This window comes from Neophocaena asiaeorientalis, unplaced genomic scaffold (assembly GCF_003031525.2).
Source record: "Neophocaena asiaeorientalis asiaeorientalis breed wild unplaced genomic scaffold, Neophocaena_asiaeorientalis_V1.1 scaffold427, whole genome shotgun sequence".
NCBI classification, from domain to species: domain Eukaryota; kingdom Metazoa; phylum Chordata; class Mammalia; order Artiodactyla; family Phocoenidae; genus Neophocaena; species Neophocaena asiaeorientalis.
This window is the reverse complement of record NW_020172280.1, coordinates 5,650,269-5,672,564: the sequence shown is the minus strand read 5'-3', so window position 1 is coordinate 5,672,564 and position 22,296 is coordinate 5,650,269. Positions and strand designations below refer to the sequence as shown.

General features: G+C 39.7%; 1 protein-coding gene across 6 annotated transcripts in view; it reads left to right on the top strand.

Moving 5' to 3' along the window:
- Positions 1–226: 226 nt before the first annotated feature.
- KIF13A (kinesin family member 13A) overlaps positions 227–22,296 on the top strand; it is a 101,338-nt gene continuing 79,268 nt past the window's right edge. For 5 of the 6 annotated variants that reach the window (XM_024764009.1, XM_024763993.1, XM_024764001.1 and 2 more), the window contains exons 1-4: positions 227–283; positions 16,255–16,347; positions 17,207–17,387; positions 20,089–20,176. In XM_024764009.1, the coding sequence (XP_024619777.1) occupies positions 253–283; positions 16,255–16,347; positions 17,207–17,387; positions 20,089–20,176 (393 nt within the window). In that variant the 5' untranslated portion in view covers positions 227–252. Of the gene's footprint in view, positions 284–5,346; positions 5,417–16,254; positions 16,348–17,206; positions 17,388–20,088; positions 20,177–22,296 lie in introns of those variants that run through there. The other variant, XM_024764027.1, reaches the window with a different exon arrangement.

Below are 22,296 nucleotides of genomic sequence, written 5' to 3'. Positions count from 1 at the left end.
AAAAAAAAAAAAAAAAAAAAAAGAAAATAACCATCAATTTAGTCTGAAAGAAGCTTCAGGGTTAATAAAGCATCAAACCTATGGCGTTTTTTCGCTTTTTTGTTTTTTTTTTAATAAGACAGTAGCAGGCACCCTCATCTTCATCAGTGAATTTTTTTTCAGTCTGATTTACTCATGGAAGTTAATTAATTTTTAAGTTTAATGTTTTGTTCTTTCATTCAGGTATTTGCGTTTGATTATTGCTTTTGGTCCATGGATGAATCTAACACTACAAAATATGCTGGTAAGTTGGCTCTCTCTCTGCACTTGGCGGTTAGGCCTCTGGCCTCTTCTTCCGTTATGTCTGTTTTCTTTAATTATTCTGGAGCTCTGTTTTTCCCATAAAATTCGCACTCATTCTTTCCAATTCTGGCACGTGGGCTTTGAAGTCAGTAAGATTTGGTTTTAGGATCTGGTTCAGCCATTTACTTGCTGAGAAGCCTCGGACAGGGTTTTTTCCCAAACTCATTAAGCTTCAGGTTCTTTACCTGTAAAGGGGGTATGAAATGTCCTCAGAGGTGTTCCAAGGATTAGAGATAACGAGGAACCACCTCAGGCCGTCAGTGGAAGCTGTTGTGGTTCTTACTCGAAGAGGAGGTTTAATGTGCTGTGCCTTCCCTTGCCTCTAACTTTCAGGGTAGGCACTGCTCCGCTTAAGCAAGCAAAGCGCAGATGCTGTTGGTTTCCAGGGCCCCCTCGCATCCTGAGTGTTGTAAAGTAGTCAGTGGTGATATGAACTAAAACTGTACATTCTTCGGGGAAGCATTGCCTCAAGGCCCCACATTTTGCTATTGTTGCTTCCTTGAGGCATTTTATCCCTACTCGATTAAATACAGAAGACTGCTAATTTTATTTGTGATCACAGGTGAATCTTCACCTTTCCTAGGAGTTAAAATTACTTTAGCTCAAGAGGGAAGCATTTGTTTTAGTGGAGGAAGTCTTTGTTCCTTCCCTTCTGACTGTGACCCCTTTTTCTTAGATATATAGTCTTAATGAGCGTTTTCACCTTTTTTCTACTTATAAGAATGTCAGCTGAATGACTTTCCCATTTACGAAAGAAAGAAAGAGAGAAAGAAGTATTGAAAGAAAGAGAAAGGAAGGAAGGAAGGAAGGAAGGAAGAAAAACAGTGAGGGGGTGATGGAGAGGATGTAGATCTTAAAAGATTAGAGGGTAAAAGAAATTACTTGCTTATAGGAAATTTTGTTTATTGATAGCCTTTTCCTTGCTGCATAAAGCAAATCTGTTGATAAATTATTTGATGTATAATTTTTTCAAAAGTTAATGGCTGGAGCTAGGAAAATTCCTTCCATTGCTCACATTGGGTAAATTAGCCTTTCTTTCCAAACATCATTCCTGCAACTTCAGCAATGTATTTTATTAATGTGAGTAAATAGTTCTTCATATTGGTTGTAATTAATTTGTCTTTTTATCAGTCCTTTGGGAGTCTATATAATAAATTCTACAGAGTCTAGGAGAGTCGGCCTTGACTGTTAGCACAGTATAATTTTGTGCTGGGTGTGTGCTTTTGGATTTAAATAAACAAAAGTTAAACACTTCATACTGTGACAGAATCAGATGAGGACAAATGCTATGGCTATACAAAGTCCAATCTCTCACTCTGTTCTGTTGATATTCAGGATATAGTCAGATATAGCTCCCTGTATTAGAACTCTTACGCAATTGTCAAATACTTCAGAGGACTCCTCATCCCTTATAGATAAAAATCTGTACTCTTTGGATGACATTTAAGATCCTTTATTTTATAACCCCATCTACCTTCCCCACCCTCTGCTCCCTGACTCCCCACCACCCCTTCTATGCTCCAGCCCAGTGTTTCTTCTTATTTAACCGAGGAAGCCAGAAAGTCTCAGAATAGTTCCTTAAGTATTCATGAAACTTCTACTATGTGTGCAGCCTAGGAAGCCCTTGAGAAATTATAACCTAAGTTGGAAAGCAGAAGGATGCATGACAAACAACAGTAAACATTTTGAGATAGTATTTAAGCTCTAAATTTTACAGGTTTTAAGTACTATAGAAAACCCAAGGAGAGGCAAAACGTGGAAAGACTGAAGTTGCCTGGGAAGTCCCATCATAGAGGAGATGGGACTGAAACTGGACATAAAAGTTTAGCATAGATTTAGCCACGGGGCAGTATGGAGGGCATCCAGACGAGAGGAAGCAATACAGTGTCAAGGAAAGCACACAGACTCTGAACTCCACCCTGGGTTTAAGTCTCAGGAAGCTTGCTTTGGTTCTCTTAGACAATTTAATCTCTCTGAGTTACAATTTCTTTTCTGTAAAATGGGAAACATGGCAGTGATAATACTTATCTTACATGTTGTTATAAGGGTTCAGTAGGTAACTTAATGAGCTGACCAGTGGAAGGTGCCCATAAATGATACTTCGTTTGGCTTTTCTGTAAGTGAGGATGCAGAAGTGGGAGTGAGCATGGTGTATATAACACTGGTCTGAGCAAAAGATGCATTTTGGGGGGGAATCAGTGGGAGACCTACTTGTACATGTTAAGTGAGGCCAGATAGTAAGAAAGTTTAAAAGCTAGACTAAGAAATGTAGATGATATGGTGAAAAATAGGGGAGGGGCTATTGGAGTAATGGGGTTAAAATAATGCTTCAGGAAGATTGTTTTCTCTTTCTTTTCCGTATCTCTACAATCACATCCTCCATTACTGCCCATAGAGACCATTCTAGCTTTCTGCAGCGTATCACTCATACCTCTGAATGTAGGACAAACTTTTTTTTTATTACTAGAGATAATTTTATTAAGTACAGATGATAAAATTAAAATGTGAAACTCAAGATTTCTGTAGCTCTTCATTACAAATAGTATGTGCCGAAGTATTTTAAAAGATAAAATGATTTTTAAACATTTTGATAGCTTAAACGTTACTAAATTTTAGCTTGCATGATCACATCTAATACCATGTTTCTGGTATTAATCCTGAAATAGGATTCTTTTGGTCGATGGAGCAGAGTCTATTTACAAAATGTGAGGAGACAGTTTCTTACTCTTTAGGTATCCCCATTATTGTGCAAATTCTGTGACCACCTCAGCAAAAAGTAAAATTCTTGCTTACTATTCTTTCAGGGTTTTTTGCACTCATTGTAAATAATTTGCCTAGTGAATATATTACTAGTAGATTAATTGATTGGTTTCTATACTAATATGATTTCCTTTCCCTTTTTTTAAATTTAATTTTTATTTTATATTGGAGTATAGTTTGATTTCCCTTCTCTTTAATTAAAAAAAGAGCAATTGCTTCTTAATTGTGAATAGAAACATTAAGATAGAAGCATTCATTCTCTGATGGGACATACAAGAAACGGAGAAGGGGAAGCACATAGTTCCTGAAACTGACCTATTTGTCAGACTCCATGAATAATGGCATCGTTGATACTGAATCACAGCTCTTGAGGCAGCTCTCAAAACTTGGGGGGCAGAGAGGAGGAGGGAGAGGGGAGAGAGACAGATGAGTGCATGGATTGAAAGAGCAAAGAGAGGCTGTCAGTTTCATGGGGTGTGTCAAATGTTAAATTCTCAATTATGTTTTATGTTACTCTACTCATTAAAAGCTATAGCAAGCAAGAGCTTCCACTCTCAGACTGATTTAGAAACCCATAATTCTATAGTAGGTATAATGGCACTGCATTGGGTTGGGTGGAGTGGTGGAAGCATGTGGGCTTTTAAATCGAACTGCCTGGGTTCCAGTCCTGCCTCCCCTGCCTTTTATCTATGTAAGATCGGGTGAGTTTTGTTTCCTTTTAGGTTAAATAAGGCTGATAATAGTTCTGATCTCATAGGGTTGATTTGAGGACTAAATGACCTGTTCATGTAAAGTACTTAAACCACAGGAAATGCTCGCTTAATATTTATCATGGGGCTTCCCTGGTGGCGCAGTGGTTAAGAATCCGCCTGCCAATGCAGGGGACATGGGTTCAAGCCCTGGTCAAGGAAGATCCCACATGCCGCGGAGCAACTAAGCCCCTGTGCCACAACTACTGAGCCTACGCTCTAGAGCCCGGGAGCCACAACTACTGAGCCCGTGTGCCACAGCTGCTGAGCCTGCACTCTAGAGCCTGTGCTCCACAGCAAGAGAAGCCACTGCAATGAGAAGCCCGCGCCCCGCAGCAAAGAGTAGCCCCTGCTCGCCGCAACTAGAGAAAGCCCACGTGCAGCAACGAAGACCCAATGCAGCCAAAAATAAATAAATAACTAAATTTAAGAAATATTTATCATCATCTTTATCACTGTCACGTTGTAGCAGTAGTAAGGATAGTAGCATCAGTCCTTTGGAGAGAAAATGCATTGTGTGTGCTGGTATTTATGAGACCTGGTTTTGCCACAAACTGCTAAACTTTGGGGATGTCTGTTTCTTCATCTGTGGAAGGAGGATATATAGCCTAGAATGATCTCAGATCTCTTCCAGCTCTCAGATTAAACATGAATCAGACATTTTATGCTGGCCACACAGCTGTTGCAGTGGACTTTTCAGAGTCAAATCAAAGGCTTGTTTGTTAAGCCATTTGAATTGCATTGAATCATGCTTTGAGACATTTCACAACTTAAATATATTATCTCTTATTACCACCTTTTGGTTAGCGAGTCTGCGCATGATTCTGAATCTTTAAGCAAAAACCCTTGTGCCAGGGCTAAGAAAAAGCAGAAGTAACCTGCAGAATTAGGCACCCACAGCATGGGATTTCTACATAAATCCGTTTCCTCTCCCCAAGCCCATATGTACATACACATAAACATAGATCAGGGGCTTCCCTGGTGGCGCAGTGGTTGAGAGTCCGCCTGCCGATGCCGGGGACACGGGTTCGTGCCCCGGTCCGGAAAGATCCCACATGCTGTGGAGCAGCTGGGCCCGTGAGCCATGGCCGCTGAGCCTGCGCGTCCGGAGCCTGTGCTCCGCAACGGGAGAGGCCACAACAGTGAGAGGCCCGCAAACAAACAAACAAACAAAAACCATAGATCAACATTTAGGATTATAATGTTATTATAGTGAATACTGATAAACTTGAGAGCATCATAACAGATAATAGGCCTTTTTAAATGTTTAAATCACTACTAATTTCATTTAAGGGCTTCTCGATAATAAATCAATACATTTTTTATCACTGTCTAAAATGTGTCCTGTTGGTTAAATAACAATGACTTCCAGTAACCTTGGTTTTGCTTTTCTTCCTAGCAGGAGAATATTTTTCATAAACCTGTTTTTCTATAAATCTTCATACCAAAAATAAAAATCAGTCTAGTGGTGGCATATCTGGGTATCTACATGGACAAGAACATTTCCTGACCTGAGAGATTCTAAACTGTTGACTTACAAATTATATGACAGTTCTCACCATATGGTATGTCGCTCAGATTTGCTGAAACCTGTGTTTTCAGGCATTGTAATACCCTGCAATTCAGGAGAAACGTTCTACGTCTGATTCTTGTTCTGCTAACGTTGCTTTGTACCCTGAAGGAACAGCTGAGTGCCTCCTAGCTATGGCTATTGCAGTGGGGAGAATAGCCATGTTTGATTCTGTTCCTATGATGGGAGCGTTTATGGGCTCAGAGGTAGAAATGATTTCTGTTTCATATTGTTTAACTGTGCATCAAAATTTACATTCTAAAAGTTGACAGTAGCCAAAATAGAACCAGTATTTTAAGCAGACTTCCAAAATATTTGTTAGAGCATATTATATTGATTCATTATTTTACTATTCAAGTGTATATGAAGACCTCAGCAAGTGTCTTGTATAGAATAAATACTCAGTAATTGTTAGCTGTTAAGTTTATCAAAACTGTGGAAGTTTTCTCTGTGGTTATGAGAAGCAGTAGTAGTTGACTATGTGAAAAGTTTGTTAGAGATTCACTGTAAATGGTGCATGCCATCTTAAAAGACATTTATGAAACACTGACTGCAGAATCCTTCTAGATTTTTTTTTCTCTTTTACAGTCTTACAAATTCTTACCCATACCTAATCTGACAGTTCTTTTAGGGGCTCACCTTTATCAAGTTGTTCCTAAGTATCCAAACTAGTTTTCTTAGAACCAGCAGCTCTCTTTTTGCATTTGTTAATTATGTAATTACAGAGAAGTGTAACTGACACAAACCAGTTCAGGAGCAAACACAACTGACCCTTTGTGAGAACATAACTCAGCTGGTGGGAGTCCAGAGAGTTGTCTACCAGTTGGGTGATTTAGTGTGCAGTAAGCATGCATCAGTGTATTTTACAGATGGAAGAGAGAATGTTAATTGAGAGAATCGGGTAAGTGAAGGTCAGTTAAGAAAAATTTCTCTGAGATAAAGTAAGCTAGGCTGACACTGTTAAATTTTTTACAAGTCTGTGTGTATGCTTCTCTTTCTTCTCATCTCTACTCCCACATTTTTTAATCCCACCCAATGCTGCCTTCTTCCACTTGCCTTTCTTTGTCGACATCTGTTCCTTAGAGTATTTCTTGGCGCCCAGAGACATCACTTAACTTAGTTAAGTGTGTTTAGAGGGGTGGATAATAATGACAATAGACAATAGAGTTCTGAGCACTAGTTTCCCAGCATTGTGCTCACCCCTTTATCTGCAGCAGGTCATTTAATTGTCAAAACACCGAATCAGGAGAAACTGATATTGCCCCCGTTTTACAGATGAGGAAACTGAGGTTCAGAGAGGCCCTGCTACTTGTAAGAGAGCTGAAAGCAGTGGTAAATGTGGATTTGGGTCAATGACAGTTATGTGTGAAGATTTTATGGATTCTACTGCAATCCCAGGCTCTCCTCTCTTCTCTCTCATCCCAACAAGAGGCTGTGCCTAGGGAATCATGTTATTGGAGTACTCTGGCTTGGAACCTAGCCAGGAATAATACTATTAACATTCTCCCTCCTGTCAGAAGTTCTCCAGAGTCCTGAATGCCTGTGTTTGGTTTGGGCTTTGTTCTCACCTCCCCTCAAGTGCTGTCAATCTTGTGCACCCCACAGTCCAGAAGAGATATTGAGTCAGGTCTGCCTCTGTGTCACAGGGACACAGTGGCAAACACTGTCGAGCAGGTAGAGGTGAAGAACAGCTCCTTTTTCAGCAGTTGTTATATGTGAAAGTACCCTCCTGAATCACTCCAAAATGCATTCTCTGTGAGACAGTCCTCACAGCTCTTTCATCCGGGGCCCCGACGCCTGACCCCTCCTCTGTGACTCAGCCATTTTATACGGCAACAAAGAAAGGAGCTGAGGTTCACTGCCAGCTCATGACTGGCCCCAGCGCTGTCAGGGGGTGGAAACACCCATCTGGGCGAGTCACCCAGGCCGTGCTGCAAGGAAAGCTCCTGAGGACTGCAGTACTGATAGCTCCCAGATGCCACTGTGGAAAATGGCCCCGTGTCTACCTTTACCCTCCAGGCCCAGGTTCTCAGGGTCGTTTTACCAAGCCCCTTAATGGCAATCTTCTATAGTTTATTAAAACTTAAATCTCCTATCATCAAGTCAAGCCTTTAAAGCCCTAGTTCCTTTATCTAAGCTCTGTAGTTTTTGGTCATTTAACTTAAACCAGGTTTAAAGTCACCACATGTGACAGTTTCTGAGAGTTGCACTGTTTGAGGGAGAGATTACCTGAAACCTCGTCCAGGTTCGGCATTCCTCACCCCTTCGGGTATGTGTGAGGTGCCTGACTGGCCTTGCACTGTCTAGGTGCTCGGATTTAGAGCTGGGCCACCTGCCAAGTCCAGACTCATCACAGTCGCTAGTTCTGTCAGCCTGGTTAGGAGTGGAAAAACACCCTCACAGACGCACATGCCCAGGAACTCCAGATCATAAATATTGAGCTTAACCTTTTTTTTTTTCACTATTAACTCCAGTGAAAAAAGAGATGGGGAAAAGAAGGAAAACTGGGGATTCTGTTTAAAATGATAGAATCGTGTTAAAATCCCGGCTGCTCTTCCACGCCACTACCTTAGAAATATTCTGTGTACATGTCACGTCCAGCCTTGTATCTCCATATTTAGTGCTTTGGTCAGCCATGATCTATGTGAGACTGCCTTGGTTCATGCAGATTGTGAATAAAACAAGGTTATGCCCTCTTATTTTGTTCTCCCATTTCCTAGAGCATAGTCCACTGTGATGTTTCACCCTGTTCCTCGTAAGCAGTCAAGTGTCAGCATATGCATGATATGCACTTTCCCTCCCATCCCTAGTTTATCTTCTGTGCTTTGCTATCAGAGCCCTGCTGCAGCGAGAGAATTACCTTGGTTACTGAACTCCCAGTGCACACGCCTGGTAGCTTTGAGGCCATTGCTGCTCTTCCCAGGAGGGACAGGTTACGCACAAGTGTGGAGACTCAGGGTGTTAGCTTTTCAGAGAGCTGTATCATGTGTGACTCAGGGTTGGGCGGGTCAGGTCTGTGACTTTGCTTGCAGAAATTCCATACAGGAACCTTCTCTACTGTTCTGACATTGTGTTGTGGTTGCTTTGGGCATGCCTGCGTTTTAAGACTTGTCTACACAGCTATAGGAGTCTAATCATAAACCCCACAGAGGAAACTGGCATCTTGGTCATGGTTATGAACAAGTGAGACGCTTTGGATTCCCCGTGCCAGGCACGTGGAGCTGACTTCTGTAGAGTGGCCATCTCCCCTCTGGCAGGGGTCCTGCGGAAAAGTCACAGGCTCTTGGGTTGGACTGTGTTGTGCCTTTGTGTGGTTTGTCTGGGATAGAAACAGGTTCGCATAGGTCCTCTTGCTTCCCTCAGGACTTCTGAACTTGCCCTTCCGTTTCCCTTCTGGGCTGGTACGTATTTCCCTAGACAAGTGGCACTTCGTCCCATTTGAGTGTGAACTGGAGTCGGGAAACATTTAGGGTAGGGATAGTGCATCTTTTATGGATTCCCTGATTCCCACTCTCCAGCATAAATAGCTCTGTGTGTGTGTGTGTGTGTGTGAACTAAGCTTCTAAAAGCAGTTGACAAATTGCTTTTTTTCTATGCCGAAAAAAGGGACTGCTGTGTTTAAAAAATAAAAAGGAACAAAGTAAAAAGAAACAAATAAACAAAAACACCTTCAGTCTTTTGGATAAACCAGACTCTCCTTAATAGACTGTATAAGGGTCTTTGATGGTTAATATTTTCTGTCCATCACAGAGTGAAGTGTAGCCACTGTTCATGTTTCATGGAAAACTGGTTATGCTGAGGAGGACAGAAGACCGTATAGAGTCTACAGGGCATTTTTAGGCTTTGGTTGACGGTCTTCACTTTTTTCAAATAATCATTTGTTTTACCAGTGGTGGCTGAAAGTCAGCAAACCAAAGAATTGATTAAGTATAACCCCAGCCAGGGATTCATAGAGCTACAAAGGCACCAGAATAAAAAAATAAGGGGAGCTCTATAGAGTCTGTTTGCATTCAGTTTTATTGATATGATTTATTTAGTTGTTTTTTTCCCTCTACCTTTCTGAGATATCTTAATGTTATAAAAAAATGGTAAATATTTTTCCTCCACTGGACAACATGGGTTGGCGTATTCTGGCCCAGATAATAATTAATGATACTGTTCCTTCTTCCTCTCCTCATCATGACCCCCCCTACACATACACACACATTCACACACCCCCTTCTTTCTGTCACGTGTGAGTATACCACCATTACATTTCGTCAGTGGAATTTTAAAGGTGGGACCACTAGAGGTGCTAGAGAAATAGCAATAAATGATTCCTTTAATTTTTTTTTTCTAAGAGTAAGTATCTTTTATCTTTAAAATTGGATTGCCTCACAGAATTGTTGCAAAGATAGAGGAACTATTGAAGGAAAAATAATTAGATGATTACCTCCTTTTCTGCACCAAAATTAATTATAGTTGATTAAAGATTTAAGAGTTGGTATTAATTATGGATATTAGCTAAAATATATTCTAGACTTTTATTGGCCACGCACTATGGCAAGTGCTTTACTGTACTGCCTTATCTAATCATACCAGCAACCCAGTAAGAGAGCAACTATTATTCCTGTTTTACTAGTGAAGGAGATCTTGCCCAAGATTACATAGCTGATAAGAAGTAGAATTCAGATTTGGATATAAAACTGGAAAAACCAAAAACAAAACTAGAAGAAAATATGGGTGAATATGTAATTTGGGGTAATAATAATCCAGAATGATTTTGGAAGCATAACATACACCATATAGATGAAAATCATAAAGGAAAAGATGAGAGATTTGAATATGAAAGACCAAAAGCTTTTGTATGACAAAGAACAACATAAGACTGAAAGGTAAATGACAGATTGGGGAAAAATATGTACAATATATAATAGACCAAAGGTTAATATCCTTAATATATGATGGATATTTTAAAATTAATACTTAATCAATTACTAAACCAATTGATTTATAAAAATAAACGTAGCACCCAAATAGTCAGTTTACTGAAGAGTAAATACAAATGGACAGTAACCTAAGGAAAGGAAAATTTAAATTTAACAAAACAAAAGGCTTTTTTTTTTTTTTTTCTGTTAGTCAAAGCCAGGAAGAATGATAATAGCCAGTGTTGTTGAAGGTGTAGAAAAAAGATTCATGCATTGCTAGGAGAGTTAGTGATTTGATTTTTTTTGGAGTTTTGCCTAGTAAAGTCAATAGAAAAGTGTACAAAGATAAATGTGTAAGAATAAATATTGCAGAAAAAAAGAAAAAGGAAATAATCTAAGTATCTATAATAGGTTGTATCAGTTAATAAATTGCATGTTAAGTATACAGTGGAAATTAAGCAGAGCTATTAAAAATGTTAATGTTGATGAATCTTTGTAGAGGTGGGAAAGTATTCATTATTTCTTAAAAGATAATAAATTTCCCTTGAGACATGAAGTCGTAGACAAAATGGATTCCATTCTCTCTAGAATCCAGTCTTGCTTAGATTTGTAAAAATACATGAACTTTACAATATAATTCTTTGTATTTTTCCTTTTATAAATTGTGTTTTGGGATAGCTATTTAAGGATGGAAAGGAAAAAAATTCTTTCCAGAAACACAGTATAATTGTCTTCTACTTTTTCATATTCCATTTTGTGTTTCCCAGAATGTTTTCCTTTCCTAGTTATAACTAAAACTTTATTAAATACAGTAAATCTCAATTATATTCTCTCTGTCAAATGTAACCATAAATATCTAACTAAAAGAAGTTGACTTTTTGGAAAGCATATTTGTACATTTAGTGGAAATCAAAGAGACTGGTTTATTTTTTTCAGTCATATATATTTTGTTTCAATGTCTAGGAGGTAACTATGGATGTCAGTAAAAGTGTAATCTGTAATTTTTATCAGAGTTATTCGATTAGTTGTTACATATTATGTTGACACGTCTGTTCACACCCCAGGGCCTTATTTAACAAAGACTATTGTAATCTTGAGGGGCTCATTAGAATTTCAAAAACAGCCATACTTTATCCAAAGTGTAAACCCTCCAATTAACTTTTTAAGTTCAACCAACAATATTTTGATGCCTCCGTCATCACTAATGAGGAAAGGGACGCCCAATTAAATACACATTAGTCTAAAAACAGTAGTGTCACCAGAGCAATTCAGTAAATAAGAGTGTGTACTGTGTGCCAGGTACTCTGCTAAGATGCAACAGCTCCTGTTTTCAAAGGAGTTCACAATTCAGTGGTAGAGACAGACATGGGAAAAAAAAAAAAATACTGCAGTGTGTTGAGTTCTGGGAGTTTGTTTTAAAATAAAAAGACACACCACGGAGACCAGAGGTGGGAATAACTGATTCCCAGTGTCATGAAGCCTGAATCACCGATTATGGATGGGCCTCAGTCCATCTGGGAGTCAACACCCACAGGCCCTGCCACTCGCTGGTGGCCCCATCTTGGGCAAATGACTTACTCTTTCAGAGTGCTGCCCTCACCACCACCACCCCCATCTCCTTATTGATCACAGTCCATATCAAGGCATTGCAAGGATTCAGCAGTATAGAATACGGAAAGTGCACTGCAAACGGGGCAGTTGCCAAAAAATTACTTTTTTTCTTCTTAGCAGCATAAATAATAAAAGTATACAAGTTAAATAGGTTAATTCGTATCCTATTTAGTATCTGCAGTAATTTGGAAACAGGCCAAGCTGAAATTCATTCTTGTATTTTTTTATATCCTGGAGCATTCTTTGATCATTTTTTGTTTTTAGTGCAATTTTAGTATACACACCCTGGCTGGTGGTGGTGTTGGTTTTTTCACCTGACACATCATAAACCTATTTCACGTAGCTCTGTAGCATTCATTCTTGTTTTTTTCAGTTAAGGATCTTTGGTTTTAAAAGATGATTCCTACCAAGGAAAAAGAAGACTTGTGATTTGCCCTTGCAAAAACACTGAGAAAATAATTCCTCATAATTCCAGCCTACTCAGCATCAGAAGCAGAAACCAGAAAGTAATCCATTTCACTACCTGATAAAAGAACAGATATAAATCCTTGATTGGTTAATGACTTCAGGCTCTGTGAAGCCAGGGTGAAAAGCTCTTTGACCACAGTGCTTCTCTGCAGTTGAGTCCTTTCATCAACTCAAGCTCTTGCTTTTTTCCAAGTTACTAAATATGAATCAAAATCATGAATTACAGCCAGGATGTTGGACCTAGCCAAGTCTTAAAGCATCTTGTCCCCATCCTCACCCTACTCCCTTTATGGGGGCTGGTTAACCAGTGTGGAAGATCAAACGAGATTGCTCCATTCATCTGTTTGTGCCAAGAAAGTGGTGTTTTTTCAATGCCTTTGATGGCACTTGGGTCCTGGCTGAGGACCACCATCAATTCTCACAAGCCTGAGCACAGGCTGTGTTTAATTCCCCATCTTCTGCACTACAGGGCTTAGGTCCAGATTTAAGCCTGTGTTTTGGCATAGGCCTTGGGAATACACGTGGAATAAGGAAGGTCCTTTGAGAAAACACGTGAGAAAAGAATATCGATGTGTATCAAAGATCAGCAACAGGATGGGTCAGATATTTTCTTAGCACAAGACTCTATCATACTTAACTATAACATAAAAGCATCTTTTTATTGGACTATAGTTGATTTACAATGTTGTATTAGTTTCAGGTATACAGCAAAGTGATTCCATTATACATATACATATATCTGTTCTTTTTCAGATTCCTTTCCCATATAGGTTACTACAGAGTATTGAGTAGAGTTCCCTGTGCTATACAACAGGTTCTATTAGTTATCTATTTTATATATTGTAGTGTGTATGTGTCAGTTCCAATCTCCCTATTTATCCCTCACCCCCCTTTATCCCCTGGTAACCCCCTTTATCCCCTGGTAACCATAAGTTCGTTTTCTACATCTGTGACTCTACTTCTGTTTTGTAAATAAGTTCATTTATACCTTTTTTAGATTCCACATATAAGTGATAATCAGGATATTTGTCTTTCTGCATCTGACTTACTTCACTCAGTATGACAATCTCTAGTTCCATCCATGTTGCTGCAAGTGGCATTATTTTGTTCTTTTTTATGGCTGAGTAATATTCCATTGTATATATGAACCACATCTCCTTTATCCATTCTTCTGTCGATAGACACTTAGGTTGCTTCCATGTCCCGGCTATTGCAAATAGTGCTGTAGTGAACATTGTGATGCATCTTTTCGAATTATGGTTTCTCTGGGTATATGCCCAGGAGTGGGATTGCTGGGTCATATGGTAGTTCTGTTTTTTAGTTTTTTTGAGGAACCTCCGTACTGTTCTCCGCAGTGGCTGTACCAATTTACATTCCCACCACATAAAAGCATTTTTGAAAGTGTGTCTTCAGTGGATAAGAATTTTGACAATACTTTATTATCCTCCGAGTTTATGTGTGTGTGCACATACACACACATCTTTAGGTAGTCTTCACAACAAACCGTATTTTTAGGAAGCCTCTTACTGTTATACCCTTTTAAAAAAATCCACGTATTTCACTAACATGTTTTAAATGCCTCTTCGGTAGAAGTCCATAGTTGAGAAATAATGTTATATAAATTTGGTATATTTTCTTCTGATCCAGTTTTTTCTTTTTTTTACTTTAACACATGTAGATATTACACATACTATTTGACATAAATTTTTACATTATATGTACAGTCTGAACATGACTTTTTTTTAAAACTCAACAATGTTTCTAAATTCTACATTGTTTACACACATAGATTTGTTTTGCTTGTTTTTTTAAACATGGTGTGTAATATTCCATCATATAAAATACATTTTACTTATCTACTCCCTTACTAATGGGCATTTAACTTGATTCCAGCTTTCAGTATTATAAATAATGCTGCCATGAACATCCTTTTACAGGGGTCTCTTGTGGGAGTGAGTCTCTAGGGCAGATGCCTCACAGTGGGTCAGAGAGCCTGGGCATATTCCTTTTTCTTGGTGCTGTGAGGTTTTCCTTGGAATGGCTGCATTTGTTTATTCTCCCACCAGCAGTTTATGAAAATACCTATTTCTTCAATCCAGCTATATTTGATACTGTCAAGGTTTTTTTTTTTTTTTTTTTTGCCAGCCTAATGATTGGAAATATTATTTCTTTTTCTTTTAAATTAAATTGATTGATTAATTTATTTTTGGCTGTGTTGGGTCTTCGTTGCTGAGCCTGGGCTTTCTTTTCAGTTGCGGCGAGCAGGGGCTACTCTTTGTTGCAGTACACAGGCCTCTCATTGCGGTGGCTTCTCTTGCGGAGCACAGGCTCTAGGTGCACGGGCTTCAGTAGTTGTGGCACATGGACTCAGTAGTTGTGGCTCATGGGCTCTAGAGTGCGGGCTCAGTAGTTGTGGTGCACGGGCTTAGTTGCTCTGCAGCATGTGGGATCTTCCCGGACCAGGGCTCGAACCCTTGTCTCCTGCATTGGCAGGCAGATTCTTAACCACTGCGCCACCAGGGAAGCCCGGAAATATTACTACTTGTTTCATGTTTACACTTTTAAGAGTCCCATTCTGCAACCATGATATGTCATAATATAACAAGAGACTGCTAAAATCAGATGCATCAAAGAAAAACATATACCCAAAAGCTTATGTTCTATTGCTTTATTTCCAAACGTAAAAGGAATTGTCATTTGGATAAAAAGATTAAACTGGGGCTTCCCTGGTGGCGCAGTGGTTGGAGGTCCGCCTGCCGATGCAGGGGACATGAGTTCGTGCCCCGGTCCGGGAGGATCCCACATGCCGCGGAGCGGCTGGGCCCGTGAGCCATGGCCACTGAGCCTGCGCGTCCGGAGCCTGTGCTCCGCAACGGGAGAGGCCACAGCAGTGAGAGGCCCGCATACCGCAAAAAAAAAAAAAAATTAAACTGACTCATTCTTAGACAAACATTTATTAAGCATTTTGTACTAGGCACTAGGATTACAAAGATAAACAGATTATAGTCTGACATCAGTCAGGGGCTTCTCATTCCAGTAGAGGAAAGAGGTACTTAAAGCAGTAGCTTCTGCACAGAGGAAGGAGAAAATCACTTTAATTGTCTTAATGGTGGGGACTGAATGTTAGAAAGGCACCAATTTCAAAGGGTAGTAAATGCCTCGTTAAGTGTTTAAAACGATTTTCACACCTTAATCTTTAGCTGGGCACTACCGTAGTGTAGATGGTACATGACAGAACTCCCCCAAGAGCCACAGTGAGCTGTAGACAGGCTCACAGACGGGAACCTGTCCCGAGATCCCCGCTGGGAACACAGGTGAGAGGTGCCTGTGCCCAGCACATCCCCTCCACCAGCGGTGAACAGTTGCTCAGCATCTGGCACGGACTTAGCACCGTGCTAGGGGCAGAGGTGCACACACATACCAAGATGTGGATGATGAGGTTCCTGCTTATCAGAAGCTCAGAATCCAGATGGGGAGATAAGACAATTTGTGTTGAATGACGCTTTCATACTAACTCAGGAAAAGACTAAACCAAATTCAAATGATGCTTCCATATGGCCCACAGACAATGGACAGGAAGCTTGAATGCCTAGAGAAATGTCTTAGAGGGAAACAGTCGGTAGACTCATAAACGGATCCAGGTACTGAGCTATAGTGTAGAAGAGTAGATAAGCAAAATTGTATACAATAAGTTCTTTAATCCACAGCCCTACACATAGTAGATATGCAATACACTTAACATCTTTTTGGATTGAGAGAATGTGTTAATGACTGGGGCTCGGTTATTACTACAAATATGTCAAGAAAAATCAGTCTTTTTAGTTTTTTTGTTTGTTTTGTTTTTTAGGTCAAGAAGTGGTTTTCAAGTGCCTTGGGGAAGGAATTCTTGAGAAAGCCTTTCAGGGGTATAATGCTTGCATTTTTGCATATGGACAGACAGGTAAGTAGCCACTTACAGTCAGTGATATTAAATGTGCATTTCTTAAAACATAGATATAGAAAACACTTTGGGAAACCATAGAAAAACGCTTCTGACTTCACGGGTTTGGCTGAATTAGATGATCAAAAGTAATCTTCATTTTGAAGGTTTGACAGTTGTGGTAACTGAGTAATTTTAGTGTTATGAGCAAAGCTAGTTTTAAACTATTAGTGTCATTTTCCTAAATTATAGTTTTAACCTGTATTTGAACTAAGAAAATAATTACCAGTTTCTCGGTATAAATGTTATAGTGAAAAACTGTAGAAAAACTCTTAGTATCGTCCTCTTAGTATCATCTAGAGGACTTCACCAGGATAGTAAACAAAAACAGGCTAGTGGCTCAGCCATTAGCCCTCTGAGCCACCATCATTTCAATTATAAAGTTGGAATAAATCAATAAATCATAACAATACTGCCTATTGTCACATCACAGGACAATTAGGGGAATATATATCAAAGCACTTTCACAAATGTGAAATATTGATATTTTGTGGGTAAAATACTGTTAATGTTACTTGATGGTGATATTTGATATTTACCATGTGTACTTTTAAAGATTACATATTTGTAGTGCTTACATTTGTACGTATCCATCTGTAAGAGAGGTGCCCTCAGGGTCTCACAGTGAAAGTCAAACTGGAGGCCGTGAGTATAATAGAAAGAATAGTAGCCTTGGTGTCCAAGGGACTGGCCTTTGGGGGCCAAATTGTCCGCTTCTGCTGTGTGACCTTGGCTGCTGTGTATGAAACACTTGTGTAGCTGAAGCATTACAGTTTGCTTCCTCTTCCATCCTCCTTTCTTTCTGCTTGCCCTTCTCCAGGCTCAGGAAAATCCTTCTCCATGATGGGCAATGCTGAGCAGCGGGGCCTCATTCCAAGGCTCTGCTGTGCTTTATTTCAAAGGATCTCTCTGGAGCAAAATGAGTCACAGACCTTTAAAGTTGAAGTATCCTATATGGAAATTTATAATGAGAAAGTTCGGGATCTTTTAGACCCCAAAGGGTAAGTTAGTGGTTGAAATTAACCTTGTAGTAGGGGTAATAATTTTAAGTGATCCTGAAGTTAAAGTTGCAGGTGAGTATATGTATTTGTGCCCTTGGTTGGTACTCTAGTTTCAGTTCATTTACTGAGAAATCATCAGCTTCTCAAAGCCTGTTGGTATATCTAGTATTCATAGTTTATCCTATATTCGTGTATAAAGTTGCTTACATATGCCACTATTTTGTTTTTACTATTTTGTTATTTTTGCCACTATGGTTTGTTCATAAAAATTGAGTTAAAAATGACACATTGGTCCTTCCATTTATGTTGGAAAGTAGCACCTCTAAATTGGAGGCAAAGTGGTTGAAGGTTTCAAATGACCCAGCCTAAGCAAGTCATTCTTTTCCAGAGATGTACACTGGAATCACTTGGGAGGCTTTTTAAGGATACACTGGCCTGAGCCCCCGCTCTAGCGCTTATGATTCAGTAGACCCAGGGAGAAACCCAGGCATCTGTATTTTTTAAAAGCTAGGTGATAAAAACCAGACGAGTTTGTTTCATAGAGGAAGGAGAGGGCCATTTACCTTTTTATTAATTAAAATTTTTATTGATTTAAAAATAATATATATAAAAATTTAGAAAGTAGGTAAATGTAAGAAGAAATAAAAATGACCTATAATTCCATCACTCAGAAATAACTGCTGTTAACGCTTTGGTGCATTTTGATCCTGTGTTTCAAATCTATGGGGTGGATGTGTGGTATGCGTGTTTAGGTTCTTCTCTAAATACAATTCAATATCCTGAATTGTTTATATAACATGATGAAAATATTTTTAAATGTTTTTAGCAGCTGTATAATCAAGGGTATAATTAGAGGCATAAGATAAAAATTATGGTTGGAAAGGAAGTGACCCAATCATCAGAAATAGTTTTAGTTATTAACTGTTTAATGCATATGAAAGAACATTTACGATATATGTAAGGTTTAAAGAATAATAAAATCAATGACTGTCCTACTCACCGTTTGACTTAATAAATGGAACATGACTGATATTTTTGAAGCCACCTGTGTGCTCCTCTTTGATACTGTTTCAACTCCTACCATTCCTACTATTACGAATTTTTTTTTTTTTACTATTACGAGTTTTATATTTCTCATTATCTTCCTCCTCTTTAAGAGTTTACACATAATTTTGCACAATTTTTAACTGTGTGTAAGTGGCATCATAATACATGTGTCCTTCGGTGACTTGCTACTTTTCCCCTCAATGATTCATTCGTTCTGATATATGAAGTAATAACTTATTGATTTTTACTGCTCTTTAGTATTCCACTGTATGATTATACCATAATTTATTTATTCTGTCTCCTGTCATTTGTGTGGTTTCCATTTTTTACCACTACTGTGCTGCTCTGAGCATTCTTGTACATTCCTCCTGGTGTACAAATGCAGGAGTTTCTAGGGAATACATCCAGAAGTGGAATTGTGGGTCAGAAGCTACAGCATCTTCAACTTTGGTACTGCGAACCTGTTTTCCGAAACGGTTGTACCAGTTTACACTCCCACCAGCAGTGTACAAGAATCCCAGATGTTAGACACCATCAGAAGCACTTGATATTGTGCTAGATTTATTTTTTCTTGCTCATGAATAGCATTAAAGAATCTCTGGTTGTGCAAACAGACTGAGCCATGTTCTGAATCCTTGGGCATCAAAGCAGCTCTCTTGAAACTGTGCACTTGGTCTGCCCTTGTTTAGAGTACGGCAGAATTGCTTGTTGTCACATTGCATTCTTCATCCTTAAAATAACGTTAGTAAAACCTACTTTGTGGAATTGTGAGATTAAGATTAAGTGAGATAACTGAGAAGTTCTTAGGGAACAACGTCGAGACTTCGGGAAGTGCTCATGCTTAGTTTCTTTTTTCCACACTTGAGTGATGCCAAGCATTGACTCTTCATTTGAAAAGTGATTAGTATCTGATGAAAAAGGTGACGTATACAATATGGCTATAATATATATTATAGCTTTGCTTTTCATCTCAATTATCTATTGATAAGCTCTTCACATGGGTCCCAAACCAGGATTGCCATTTAAAAATTCAAAAGAGCCGTAAAATCTTCACCAGCAGAGCCAATTCTCAATATAGGATAAATATCAGTAACTACAAACAGCTACTATACTATAACATTACTTTCTGTATAAAATGGTCAGCATAGAAGCAGCTTAAATCAATGCTGCTGATCTGAAAAGGTAAATTAAAACACTTTAATATTGTTCGCTACTTGCTCAAAACCTTAAGACATTACTTACTGAGAATATGCTTATTTATAGAATAGCCTGAAGGTTAAATTCAATTCTGGCATGTTCTTTGCTTCATTTCCTTTTTTTCCCTCCTCCCACATGAAATTGAAGTTCATCTACTAAAGCAATTTGGCCTAACGTAGTATTCTGTGTACTGGCTGTTTAATTTGGGAGTAGAGATAGAATTTTTTAAATAGTATGTTACTTTAAATAGAAATCAGTATAAAAGACATTCCTCATAAGGAATGCTATTTTGCTAATCCAAATAAAATAGCTTTTAGAATACTTTTTGATTGTTAAAAAAAAAATTCCTTTGAAATTGCAATCTTAGTTTCTGAGTACTTTTAAAAGTACTTTCTTTTTAGAAACAAAAGCTCAAGTTGGGTCTGACTCATTCATTCCTTCTTCCTTTCTCTCAAAGGAGTAGACAGTCTCTTAAAGTTCGAGAGCATAAAGTTTTGGGACCGTATGTAGATGGTTTATCCCAACTGGCTGTCACTAGTTTTGAGGTAAGTGCCATTAAAAAAAAAAGTCGTTTAAAAACGGACAGTAAATTGAAGTATATAGGTAATGTTGAATATATTTTTATGTGAACGCTTTATAGCATATTGATGCCGTTCATGGTCTCAGAAACCCAGTATTAACCACCGCAAACAGAAGGAAAGGGCTTTAGTCACACTCTTCAGCCTGCTTGGTTGTGAGGGGTTTGCAGTATTGTTGGGAGGCCCAGTGTTTTGAGATTGCTGGATATTTTCACTAACAGCACTCTGCTGAAACAGTTCTCCCTGAAGTTTCCAGTGACGTCCTTCTGGACAGATCTGCACAAATGTAAACAGTATTTGGTAGTTATTTCAACCCTTTCTCTTTGACAGGGTCTCCGGCCTTAGTTTCCATTACTTTTCACTCTTCGGGTTCTTATGTTTTTCTGAATCGATCCTCCCTCCATTGACCCGTTTCCTTTTCCTACTCCTTGACTTTTATGCCTTCTCATGTCCTGGCTCTATGTTTTGTCCCTATTTTTATTGTCATTACTTTGGAAATCCCATAAAAGAAACTGCTGTCTGTTGCTGAAGAATACCGATGAATAAATGAATGAGCAAATATATCCTTCCACTTAGAAGTGCCATCTGTGTGTTGTGTTTGTCTTTGCATCATTTCAGACTCAGTAGGACTAAAATTAATCTGCGAGATAACTCTCTCCAGCCATTTAAACATAGACAGTTCTATTATTGCTTAGATCAGAAATAAAGTGCAGTCATTACTTTGAAAACACTGAGATCCTGAAATGAATGAAGACCCCTCTGGCATGAAGGTGCTAAGTCAGCACTTCTGCTAAGGTGCCTGGCTCGTAGCTCAGTGTTATAAGGATCAGTGTCTGTCTCCTCCTGTTACTCATTAGTAAGAGCTGGGGAATTTGTGATTTGCATTCAGCTCTGCCTCTTATTAGGTGTGGGAAGAGTTATTTGACCTCCATGAACTTCAGTGTCCTTGTGTGTAAAATCAGGAAAATACTTATTTTATAAAGCTCATTCATCAAAAATTGTTTAAGAGCCATAGGTTCTGGGTGTCCTAAAGCAGGTGTACAGAGACGAAGAAGGAAAGTTTCCTGTCCTGGGAGAGCCACGGTGTTGGAGGAGGGAGGCAAATAATCAAGCAGTAGAGAGCTTTGCAGGAGAGTTAGAATAAAACAAGGTAACTACCGTTATTGAGTATCTGGAATGCTCAATAAATATTAGCTCTTTTCTCCTTAGTAACTTGCAAAGGGAAAAATAGGTACTTAACAGAGGAGGAAGACGATTGCAGGATGGAAAGAATGGGGGAGCGGTGGAGTCAAGATGGTGGTGTGGGAAGACGCGGAGTTAGCGTCTCCCCACAACTTGGGTGCCTGTGTGCCACTGGTGGGGGACTCTGACGCACAAGGAGATGAGAGGAACCCCAAAGTGAACCAGTAGGATGTAGGGGGACTGAGGGGGGAGGAGAAGTGGAGACCAGACAGGATCGTCCGCTGCCCCCCTTTTTTTGGCTGCCCCAGGTGGCTTGCGGGATCTTGGTTCACAAGCCTGGGTTCAGGCCAAAGCTCCTGTGGTGGGAGCTCTAAATCCAAACCACTGGACTAACAGAGAACCCCAGACCCCAGGGAATATTCATTGGAGTGAGGTCTCATGGAGTTCCTCATCTCAGCACCAAGACTCAGCTCTACTTGTGCCACTGGTGGGGGACTCTGACGCACAAGGAGATGAGAGGAACCCCAAAGTGAACCAGTAGGATGTAGGGGGACTGAGGGGGGAGGAGAAGTGGAGACCAGACAGGATCGGCACCCCTGAGGCTGGGGAGATCAGGAGAGGCAGGCAGGAGGAGCCATCCAGGAGGAGTGGGAGAGGAGTGGAGGGTGACTGCCCCTCCCACTCGGGCACAGGGAGCCTCCTGGGCTCCCAGGTGAGGTCCCCTGCCCTCTGAGACCAGGGGTGGGGGGCACACCTGGGACCCTTCTGTTCTTTGAGCCTAAGCCCCACCCCCACCCCCACCAGCTCCCAGGGCCTTTTCCAGTCCTGTGGGTCCTAAGCATTGGCCCCACCCACCACCCAAACCTTGCCCTTGCTTAGGCCCCACCCTCTACAGCCAAGGCCTT